General features: G+C 40.5%; 1 protein-coding gene across 3 annotated transcripts in view; it reads right to left on the bottom strand.

Annotated features, from left to right (window-relative positions):
• Nucleotides 1–2423: 2423 nt before the first annotated feature.
• Nucleotides 2424–12786, bottom strand: part of tbc1d13 (TBC1 domain family, member 13) — a 29667-nt gene continuing 19304 nt past the window's right edge. For 2 of the 3 annotated variants that reach the window (XM_017682713.2, XM_037545821.1), the window contains 7 exons: nt 12161–12320; nt 12050–12070; nt 10307–10517; nt 8497–8660; nt 7143–7303; nt 5564–5621; nt 2424–2620 (listed from right to left, as the gene is read on the bottom strand). In XM_017682713.2, the coding sequence (XP_017538202.1) occupies nt 2555–2620; nt 5564–5621; nt 7143–7303; nt 8497–8660; nt 10307–10517; nt 12050–12070; nt 12161–12320 (841 nt within the window). In that variant the 3' untranslated portion in view covers nt 2424–2554. The remainder of the gene's footprint in view (nt 2621–5563; nt 5622–7142; nt 7304–8496; nt 8661–10306; nt 10518–12049; nt 12071–12160; nt 12321–12786) is intronic. The other variant, XM_017682714.2, reaches the window with a different exon arrangement.

Consider the following 12786-nt stretch of genomic DNA (forward strand, 5'->3'; position numbering starts at 1 on the left):
GTAAAGGTCTGAACACCCCTGATGGAATGGCATGTTTTGTTGTGCTTTCTAAGTGAAAATAAGTTAACTCATCATTTAACTCCTCTCTCAACCACTGGGCTGTGGACCACAAGCCTGTGGGTGTCCTGGGGCCAATGCTGAGGGAAAGCAAGCGGTCTGTAGTGACCCGTCAATGGCACCTTGTCATAAAAAGTAAAAAATTACTGACATAATTAAAAGAATGGAACATAAAACGTACCCAGTTACAATATCAATACAAGCTTTGCAGCATGGACTATACTTTGCCTCTTGCCTCTAGAAACATTCACAAGAAACTTCAACTTGAACAGAACAGCCAGATTATCACGGGCACCTGTGGAGGCTAAAGTGAAGTTTAGTCTTCTGTTATTTCTGCATAGTGTTGTTATGATTAATACACCAACTTTGTGAAAAACTAGTACTTTCAGGCTTTGGTCATGAGTGTAATACACTTCAGGTGAGTTCTGGTCAAGTTGGTGGTACCAAGTCCACAATCGAAGTGTATGAACAGAACTGTTCTGTAGCTTGTAATATGCTTCCTACTGACTTCAAACTGATTCTAAGTAGATTTTAATTTTAAAAAAAGTTATTAAAACTAAATTTGACGAACGTCATATAGATGTTATCGTGGTATTGTTCATTTTTGGTTTTAAGAGTAGGTTATTACAGGTTACTGATTGTTTGATTCTTGAGTTTTGTTTGTCTTTCTCATTTATGATACAGGATGACTTAAAAAAGACGTTTGTTTTAAAAAAAGATTTAAAGAAGATTTTAAAAATGGTTTTAAAAAGACGTTTGTTTTCGTGTGATTTAAAAAAGACGTTCGTTTTATTATAACTGGAACCCAGGAAGACTAGCAGCCAAGCTAAATGGGATCCAAATAAAGAATAAAGGATAAAGAAAATACAAACGGTCCACTCGTGAGCTTAAAAATAAAGATAAAAAAACAATAACAACAAAAAAAAATGCGCTGACTTCTGGTATAAAACAAGCTCATGTTAGCCAAATTGTCTTACGGTCAGTGTGAAACTCTACAGCAGTGTCTTCTCTAACGAGGACTTATTTGACTTATTTTCACTTAGAAAATCAACACATTATTTGACCAGGGGTTCCCAAATGTTTGCATTCGGCTGGCTGCGTGAAAACGTGTGCTGGGATACTTGCAGACCTTTCAGGGCATTTTAAACTGCAAACTCAGCGTTTACGTTGCGACTCCAATGTGCACTACAGTTTCTAATCAGGTTGAATAGGATTGGCGCCAGCACTCAGTTAAGAGTGTCCAAGGCATTTGTGGGTGGAGCGTGGACAGACCAATGATGAGGGCATGTACAGAAAACAGACTGTAAACATTCTTTTGCTGTCTTACAATCATTGAAGACAACAGGACTGTAAGAAAGACGGTGCGGTTAACCTACATCGTCCAATAACAATGCTGAAGCAGCTCAAATCAGGCCTTACTGTATACAGTAACGCACGACTGCGATTAGGAGGCGATTAGTAAACACTGAGACTAAAACCAAACGTTAGTTCACTACAGGCTGACATGCTTAGCTTGTTGATTCATGTCTGGTTTATATATGAGCCATGTTCATCTATAGCGGCTACAGAACCAGAGAGAAATGATAAAAGCAACAGCACACTGGCCGCATGCATGCAGTAAAACAATGGTGACTCACATCAGTGAATGGTGAAATCATGGGTGTGTTAATAATAATAATAATAATAATAATAATAATAATAATAATAATAATAATAAACCCTATTGCTGTGGAGAGTGTTGGCTTCCAATAAGATAGGCTTGGCTGTGCAGGCTAGCATAACCGTCTCCACTCCCTGTCTGACGTGAGAAGAGCACTTTGTGTTGTGTGTTTGTGGAGTCGTTTATCTGGCAGCTCCTATCTTGGAGAGAAAAAGGCACAGCCCCTGCGTTTAAACCCTTTAAACACTTCTTCTCTCCAAGTACAGCCAAGATTAAACAAGAAAACAGAATAAAAAAAAAAAAAAAAAAAATGCACACCTCTGGAAACTGTTCCAAAAACAAAAAAATAATAAGAAGGAGGGAAAAAAAAAAGAGAGAGAGAGAGAAAAGATCATAAACACACACCTTGGATTCATTAAAAACACAATAAAAACGAAGAAAGAAACCTTGAAAATAACCCTTCACTTCAAATCCGGGAAAGAAGAAAAAAAAAAGACGCTTTTTTTCCCGAGTTTACGGAGTGTTTTGTACTTATGGACACTTAAGGACTCTGTTTAGTGAGTGTTACTGTTTACACTGCTCCATGTATATGTTTGATTTTTCAAGTGTTCAGTGCAATAAAAAGCTGGAACCCCCCCCGGTCGCCCCCTCCCTCTGCTCCTCCCCACCCCACCACAAACGCTGTCTGACTGTGAGAGGGACAGCCTGAGGCTTAAAGTTCTCTTTAATTGCAATGGCAAAGGTGGCATCCCTCCCCTCCCAGGGTGCAATGGGGCACCGCTGTCGTCCTGGTTACCGGTTACCATGGTTACTCTCCCTAGAATGCCCCCGTGATGGCTACGAGCTGTCCTGCAGCTCCTTGGCCTTCGTCAGGATGGTGTGGACGTCAGATATGGGGTAATCCTGTGAGACAAACAAGAGAGATTCACAGGTTATTTGGTCAATCGGGGGGAAAAAAAGGGTGATTTGATGGAGATTTAGAAGAAATATTCCCTTAATCAGTAATCAAATAGTATTGCCTAACAGAGAACATTATGTGGTTGGTTAGTGAGGTGGATAACACCTCTGCCTTCTACGCTGTAGACTGGGGTTCAATCCCCACCCTACACTAAACCAATAAGAGTCCTTGGGCAAGACTCCCAACACCACCTTTGCCTACCTGTGTAAAATGATCAAAGTGGATAAGAGCGTCAGCGAAACGCCGCAAATGTAGAACATTAATTCTCTCAGAGGGTCGGCCTTGGTCTGCCTGCATAGGAGATTCTAGACACTTGAGAGCTGCTGGGTTCACAGAGAGGCCTGTATGCACCTACTGACCCAGTGAAGGGAGGGGCAAGCTGACCTTGAAAGGTAAGGCAGGCTGGTAAAAGCTTGCTGAAGCCAGTTTTTTTGGAGTGGAGAACGAGCTTATATAAAAATTTGAGAAGTAAGGCGGGGGGTGGGGGGGTGGGGGGCGGTTTCAAATGATCCCAGATAAATGGTATAAACTTGTTTGGAACACTATTTGTGCAGTTGGGGTCTCTCGAGACCCTGTGCCACCTGATGCTGAAATAAAGAAGAAGCCTTCTCGCGTCTTCTAGCCTTCCACAAACTCTGCGTCTGAAGACTCTTTCCTTTTGGACTTAACTTGTGACTTGACTTTAGCTGGTATTAAAATATTTCTTTTTATTCATAATATTATGTTGGAGGCCTGGGGTTGAGGGGGAAAGCCTTGGGTCAGCCTCTTTAGTTCGTGCTGTAGATGTGAAGCTAGTGTAGCTAATTAGTAATGAAAGCATATAGCCCAACAATCAGCATCGCGCAAGCTGCATGGATAAAATATCACCCACTTATCACAAAACCATGTTGAGTTCTTTATTAACGTCAGACTTGCTTATGTGGTTTCTTACACTGTATGAAAGACCTTTCTGCTAACATGGACACAGGTACTTAGAATTTTGTCCATATTTTGTATTTTCTTTTAATACATAAGCTTCTAACTGTGATCAATGAATTTTCACCTGAACTGTAACACATGGATAAACAATCTCATTCATTTTCCTTCACCATCTAAAGGCGTGCGACTGTGATACCGCATGTAATCTCTAATGTACATCAGTAGTTCTCAAACCGTTACTCAGGTCCCCATTTTTACTCTTACAACCCACATGGGTAAAGCAAAAAAGGGGATCATCAGTTTCACTAAAACCTAGGGGTGCACCGATACCACTTCTTCCCTTACGATACCGATACCTGATCCTTTAGTTTCGGCCGATACCTCACATATAAGTCCTGATAATTACACTATAACATTTTTACAATACTTTATTTTGGTCAAATCTATGTTCTGCATCACAAATAAAACACCCCCGGCTTGGCTACATGGCATTTACTTGTTGGATTATATTTATTAGATGCTTAAGAAAACCTATTTTTGTAAATATTTAGGATTTACTATTATATAATGAGCAATAGGAACCATGTTTAAGAACTTAAATGTAAAATATCTTTGTGTAAAACAGTTCAAATCAGAGCTGGACAGTTAACAGATAAACCTGTGTTTACGCATCAGCACACAGGAGCTTCTCTGGCTCAAGACCGGAGCTGAATGTTGTTTCACATCCAAATTTCTCGAGTCGTTAGTCTCATACGTGCGCCTTGTTCACTCGCGCTGTATCTCTGAGCGTCAGTTCAGTAAACATCACCGCCGTTCACGTCAGTGTCAGCGACTTGCAGCGCTTTCCTGGATTGGTCGAAGCCACGAGACCCCGCCGCTGTGGATGCACAGGCCCGGCTAGTGGGCTGCCATGCTAAAGGCTAAATCAAGGCTAAAAGCTATTATTGCTTCAGCTGTTCCTCTCAATAACATGCAAGTGACCACACAGCGGCAGACGAGCGATCACGGAGAGAAGCAGCTCAGCCATGCAGGTAAGCGGTTCTGAACTTTCGAAAACTGCCTTTACAGTTTCTGCCAGAAGCATCTTTACTGATGCTCGTTGCCCCAAACCGGCGACGTGTTGTTAAGCTCTGCCTACTGGTGCACATGCACACGTCAGAAGCTGATTAGTGGTATCGGTCATGGGTATCAGCATCTCCAGCACTGATACCGATACAGAGTTTAGGTGCCAGTGGTTGGATAGTGTAGTGGGTAACACCTCTGCCTTCTACACTGTAGACTGGGGTTCAATCCCCGACCAGGGTAACCACCCTACACTATACCAATAAGGGTCCTTGGGCAAGACTCCTAACACCACCTTGGCCTCCCTGTGTAAAATGATCAAACTGTAAATCGCTCTGGATAAGAGCGCCAGCCAAATGCCGTAAATGTAAATGCAGTATCGGTGCCGATACTAATACAGTACACGGTATCAGTGAAGCACTAATTTAAACACTTGTAACAACACTTCCAATCCATAATCTACCCCAAACCGATAGAATCAGAATCCTTTATTGATCCCAGAGGGAAACTGCAGTTGTGACAGTTGCAACCATTTATGTAAAAGAATAAACACTTTAATAATTTAAAACAAAGATAAAGAGAAAAATTGCAATAAGTACACAAGATTTAAGCTCTTATGAATACAGTAAAGTGGCGGTGACTGCGATCGTAAATATGAAACATCTCGTATAAAGCAGTTCACATTATTGTCCCTCTGAGTTTTTGCACACAATTATTATTATTACACATATGAACTGTTTGGTATGGAGTTTTGCGCAGATGAGCCACACTTTGTGAATCACACAGGGGGAGGAGTTATAGAGTTTGATGGCCACAGAACCTGTAGCAAAACGTCTAACCTATACTCTATAAAGCCCCCTAATAATACATTAATCATGTGAAGAAAGCAAAATGTGTGTGCACTGTACCTGCAGTAATCTCATGTTCATTGTAAAGTCTCCTGCCAGCAACTGATCCCGGATCAAACTGCAGATATAATAACAGGGCATGAGAAACGGGAAAATACAGTCCTGCGCAAATGACCAAAAGGCCATTTGAGAGAATGATGTAAAGCTGTTCATCTGGACAGTAAGAACAACAACAATACAATCATTTCAAACAAACAAATAGCTTAAGCGTTTACAAATCTGCCCAGTAACAATACCGAGTTTGTCTAATCAATGCTTAATTAAATTTAATCTGATGGAAATGATCAAATTCATGAAACGGCTGGAGTGCAGCGTATCTTTCTGACCAAGATATTAATAGCTTTATAAAAAACAAACATCCTCATTGCATTTTCCTGCATTAAAGTTGATGTAGGAACACTGTAGCCTAACAAACAAGGCTGAACCCCAGTGCATTCATAAAAATAATTATGTTAATAATAAAAATAATAACAATACTGATGTTACTACTACTACTACTACACTACTACTATTACTACTACTACTACAATGGCTACACTACTGCTGCTACACTACTACTACTACACTACTACAGCTACACTACTACTACACTACTACAACAACTACAACAGCTACACAACTACTACATCACTACTACACTACTACAACTACACTAGTACTACTACAACAGCTACACTACTACTACACTACTGCTACACTACTACTACTACTACTACTACTGCTACACTACTACAGCTACACTACTACTACACTACTGCTACACTACTACTACTACTACTACTACTGCTACACTACTACAGCTACACTACTACTACACTACTGCTACACTACTACTACTACTACTACTACTGCTACACTACTACAGCTACACTACTACTACTACTACAGCTACACTACTACTACACTACTACAGCTACACTACTACAACAACTACAACAGCTACACAACTACTACATTACTACTACACTACTACAACTACACTAGTACTACTACAACAGCTACACTACTACTACTACTACACTACTGCTACACTACTACTACTACTGCTACACTACTACACTACTGCTACACTACTACTACTACTACTACTGCTACACTACTACTACTGCTACACTACTACAGCTACACTACTACTACTGCTACACTACTACAGCTACACTACTACATTACTACTACACTACTACAACTACACTAGTACTACTGCTACACTACTACTACACTACTGCTACACTTCTACTACTACTACTACTACACTACTACTACTACACTACTACTACACTAGTACTACTACTACAACTACTACAGCTACACTACTACTACAACAGCTACACTACTACACTACTACTACTACTACTACTACTACTACTACTACTACTACTACTACTACTACCAATAATAATAATAATAATAATAATAATAATAATAATAAAGATGGTGTGTTAGCACAAGGTAGCTTTACACAGCTCAGCAGCAGAGAGCAGAGCCTGATAATGAAGCAGAGTATTAACAGAAAGGAAAATGATGAACGATGTGGTGAAACGAGCAGAAACAAACGCGGCTTCCACTGTGTGGCTCTTACGTTAACATGGCGCAGCACACAAGGATGAGGAAGTCAAAGCGGTCCTGATCGGAGAAGAGCGAATCCCAGATCCGGATAACATCTGGCAGCAGGAACTCCTGAGACAGCAGCAGAGTGAGCCAGCGGAAAGTGAAGTACTGGGGCTTTATGTTCTGCTCTTGCTGGAGGGAGAAAGAGGAAAGACGGAGACTTGGAACCTCGTTTTAATTCATCTTATACTCCTGTTACACATATGAAGAATTTACTACTCTGCACATTGCATATTACTATATGTATGTAACACAGATACATGCATGATACTTTAATAATAATAATAATAATAATAATAATATTTAGTTCCTTGTTTAAACCCAAGATCACTTTACAAGATGGCACCCCTGGTCAAAGAACATGAAAATAAGTGAACGCATCCTCTACAGCAGAGGTCACTAACAGGCAGCCCAAGACCCGAGTCCAGACCCAGATGCTGTACTGCTTTAAAAAAAAAAAAAATTTAATTTGTACCCCAATATGTTAAATTCAAGACAATAAATAGAAATTGAGAACAGAAATTTGCAGGAAATTATATATATATATATATATACACACACACACACACACACACACAAACGCACACACACATTAAAATGATTTTATTTTAATTTTTTTAAGTGTGTTCCTGTAGAGGATGAGTTAACTTATTTTCTCTTAGAAACGACATATAGTTTGACTAGGGGTGGTCATATGACTGTATAGATGACCTCAATTCATTTCTGTAAAGCTTATATGACTGATCTGTTTGTTCATAATAACAGAAATGAATAGAAATTAAATGAATAAATCTAAATAAATGATATATGTGTAAATCTAATAATAAATAAAGTGACGTGTTATTTCTTGGAAGTAACTGATATCTTCATTAAAAAAATATTTTTCTAAGATATTCTTCAAATATCCTGATTGACACGCCCCCCAAAAAACAAACAAACAAAAAAAAACATCAAGAAACAAAAAAAAAAAAAGAAAGAAAGAAAAACAAAAAACAACCAACCACTTGGTACTTGGGGCCTTAAACAACCGCCCAAACTGCTTAAAGCCAGCAACAGTGCTGGACATGGGCATTTAAGTAAATGTCACCTCTGAAAAGAGGTACAAAGCCAACAGTGCAGATGTACTTGTGTGCACGGTGTGGTACATATGATGCAACACAATCTTGCACAAAAATAAGTTGGACAGACAGAGGAAGATAAGAAGACAGAGAGGAAGAGAGAAAGAAAGAAAGAAAGAAAGAAAGAAACGAACACAGATTGATGATTTAAGCACAGACACGTCGACTGCTGTTGATGACGGGACTGGGCTTCAGAAGGATGCTCACCAGCTTCATGTAGAGCTCCACATCCTTCTCTTTTAACATGGAGAAGACGCTTTCCATCTTGTACGTTATTCCACACTGCGAGTCGTCCAGGCTCTTGATGAAATTGTCCCGGTTCTCTGACATCAGGTTGGTGAAACAGAAGAATGTGTCTGCCTCTGCATGCTCTAACGGAGGGAAGATGCACAAAGACATAGAATTCACCGAAGAATGAGGACAGTGCTGGGTGATGAATTCAATATCATAACTTAAGAGACGCAGTCACACACACACACACACACACATATACATATATATATACATATATAGATAGATAGATAGAAAATTTATTATATAGGAATATTTTACTGATCTAAATAGATCCTTCAAGTATTTTTTTTAAGAATTAAATAATAAAATAAAGTGGGTCTTGTGTATAATAAATTCTGCAATAATTAATTTAACCATACCAATACAACCAAACTGAACTGTGGTGAAACTGGAATTTTCACAACGCAATTAATCGGCTCTTAAATACTGTTATCATATAAATGGATCATTTGCTGTTCGGCGATTTCCACCCCTGGTCTTTTCATTTTGATGCCTGATGCCTCTATTTGTCCTGTAGGAGGCAGCATGACTGAGCTTTCCTCAGTGCATTTCCTTTGTGGGTTTGCAGCAACTTGACACAAACAATAAGCAGGTCTATAACACGGAAAACATCACACGTGGAAATGTCTGAGACAGCGTTAGTGATCGTCCTGTTTTGGGAATAACAGCCCTTGCTGTGAAATCAGCACTTACCAACACTCAATCTTTCCAGCCGTTTAAAGCACATCTGGGCCAAAAGAGTTTCAACATGCGCTTTTAACAGCAGCCTTGAGAATAAAACCTGCTCTTCCTACCAAGGGAGATACTTTGATGAACATGAAGCTGAGTGCTGGGGTAAACATGCCCATCGGATCAGCAGACAGCTGATTTATGCAGTTGTTTTTCCCAGTTAACTGAAGTCACGGTGGAAATCAAACATCAGTCAAGACGTTAAAATACATAAATAAATGCATAACAAAAGGGCAAGGTGTCCCCAAACTTTTGACACGCAGCGTTGGTTTAAACCAGGCTAATGCTACTAGTAAGATAGCATGTCGTGCAGTTCTAATCATCAGGAAAAAGAGCCCTGCTGTTTTTATTTACTTATTTATTTTTATTTTATTTTTAAGACGTTTTATCCATTTTTACGACTCAAACATCAGCTTGTTGCTTTTTTTTTTACATTTTATTTATTTCAAACTACACAAGCATTTTTTTTTAAAAATGTCTGATTAAGTAAACAAATCGCTCCATTTTTCAGTTTTTGACAAAACTTGAAAATGCATTTTGCCCTTTATCATCTGAGCTTTAATTTCATGATGAACGAAGCAAAAGAAATGGGCAAAATTTACCTGGAAAAATGTAAAAATGTCTGGTTCCACTGACTTGCATTAGAAGCACACTATGTTTTTTTTCCTTCTCCTGTAAGGCTCTTGTTTTTTTTTTCTTTCTGATTTTTCCCCAGTTTTCTCTCCAATTCCACCCGCTAGTTAAGACCCCCCCCACCCCCCACCTCCAAGGCCCCCAATACCCCCAGCGCTAGAGACCTCTGAAACGCCACCACATCTTTCATGAACTGCCGCTCACTCAACGTCACTGGACAGCCAAACACACTCGGAAGACTGGGGGCCATCCGACCCGCCCAGAGGGAGCGAGACCCTTTGTCCTCTCTTGGTGGATTTGTTCTGACAGCAGCAAAATCAGAGTTCACTCAAAGAACCACCCACCCCTGTCGTTTTAGTACCTTTCCACTGTTTGTTGGGGTCCGTGGCGAATGTGTAGTAAATAGGTCCTACGATTTCGTTCATGCCCTGAACGTAGGCGATGCCGGGGTTCAGCTTGGCGTAGATGAACAGGATCCGCTCCACCACCTCCCAGTGCGCCTCACAGCCGTTCGGCAGCACCTCGTACTCGTTAGAGGGGTACAGGTTCAGAGCCTTCCCTGGGGAGCTCACCTACAGGGCATGGGGCAAAAGGTCAAAACCAGTCAAGTCCAGTCACCTGAGATAACATCTGCAAAAACGATGCTGACTCAGCACCACGCGCAGAAGTAATAATAAAACCAACGCTTTAGAACAGATATGCATCCAATATGTACAATATGAAATATTCAGAATAAGTAGGAGTAAAAAAAGAAGAGATTCGCTTGTTAAACCCTGATGTGCTGCTTTAGCGTGACTAACAGTTCTGCTTTAGAAAACACATTCAATAGTTTTATTCAGGATATCTTGGTTTAATCCAATGGTACTGAATCCTGGAATAACAACCAACAACAATAATAATAATAATAATTATTATTGTTATTATCATCACTATAACTTTACTTAAATGCGCTTTACATACGTACATCTCAAAGTGCATCACAAAACTGTGCAAAAAAGCAAGAAAAAAAAAAATAAAAAGAATTAGAGGGGCGATAAACGAAATAAACAGGAAAAGAAATGCAGAATGTAAATAAAGTGGGGTTATGAAACAGAAAACAAATGAAATACTGGAGATAAAACAATTAACAAATTAACAAGTGTTTCGAAGCAGAAGGAGCCAGCTAGGTCGGAGCAGTTAAAGAACACGGAATATTCCAGGCTTCTCCTGCTCCAACATCCCGATTTCCCCTTCACGAAGGCGTTTAATGAGCTGAGGGGTTGAAACAGGTGAGGCAGCGCGGGGCTCAGTGCTGCAGGAGCTATAGGACACTGGGTAAAGCTAAAGCCAGGGCTGACACACTAATAACTAACCAGCTACAATATGCTCCAAACTTATATCTGATGAATACGGACCTATTCTCAGACAATAGAAGCCTAAAGTTAAGAAGGAACTGCATATGGCTCAGAACTTTTCCATGGATTTTCAGCAGCTGCTGAAAGGAGCCAAGTAAGCTGGGGTTAAAGCGGGTTGGAGTGCCCAGGAGCAGAGCTACGGCACCTGTCCATCACGTGCGCATCATGACACCAATACATACAATTTATATATGGCATAAACTGAGCATAAAACTTCCAAAAACCCCTGATGACAAGCATAGATCCAGCTGGCCTGTATGACCCTCTAATTACTTTTTGTAAAAGAACACAATCCTCCTATATTTGATTATTATTATTATTATTGTTATTATTATTAAACCAAACAACCTTCACATTTACCCACAAAGATTTCTTATCTGTAAAAATCTGCTTGTCAAACTACTGTACAGGGTCAACAAGCGCAAACCACTCACACCCACACGCTTCCAAAGCCTTCTGTATCACCGCACCCAAGTGACCCGACACCTAGACTTAATCCTAACCTTGACCTCGGGAGAATTTGTAGTGAAAACAGCAAGAAGCAAACCAGTCCTCACCTGTACAAAATCTTTCGCTGTCCTGTCATCGTGAGCACAACAGCAAGACAAGTAGACCTCACACACACACACACACACACACACACACACACACACACACACACACACACACACACACACACACACACACACACACTTCACACAAATACTCACCTGTGTTTGACCATCTGAGCACTGACCAAAGCAAACAGGTCACAAATAATATCAGCAACACAGATTAGAAAAGAAAAACACCTGTGAACACCGCCTCATGCAGACACTCACATTAGTGACTCCACTGCGGTTGCGGTCGACAGTCTGTGCTTTAAGTGTAGTTTGCTCCACACGTCGGCGGAGGGTTTCATAATCGTTTTGGGGGTCCAGGATCAGCTGGCAGGGAAATTCAGTGGGTCTCTGGAAGAACGCCATGTCTGGGTACAGCCGTCTGAGCAGGAGAAGAGCTCATTACTAAAAAGTGATCATTCAGCAAAAAATCGAATTTACACATTTTCTTCATTCACTTTAAACGTGGTCATGTTTGGTGCCTGGAGTTCGGTTCTATCCTCTCGCTTTAGACCAGGGGTCGGCAACATGCGGGCTCTTCTACCACCCTGCTGCGGCTCCACAGCTGAATCAGATCAGTAGGTAATAATAAAATAATCCTCCTTTACAGTGAAATAAAGCTCTGCTGATCCTTCAACTCAGTTTAACAGTAAATGGTCTGAAACGCTGGAGTTAATGTAGCCTTTATGTGCCAAGTCACCAACCAGTAACCCTGAAGGCTGGAGGCCAGACTCCCAGACTGGTCACCACATTGAACTGAATTCAGAAACATTAGACAACTGTGTTTCGCACACAGAGGCCTTAGACCTCCGCATTTAGCCCATCCGTGCAGTGAAACACCCACATAT

Source organism: Pygocentrus nattereri, chromosome 16 (assembly GCF_015220715.1).
Source record: "Pygocentrus nattereri isolate fPygNat1 chromosome 16, fPygNat1.pri, whole genome shotgun sequence".
Classification (NCBI taxonomy): Eukaryota; Metazoa; Chordata; class Actinopteri; order Characiformes; family Serrasalmidae; genus Pygocentrus; species Pygocentrus nattereri.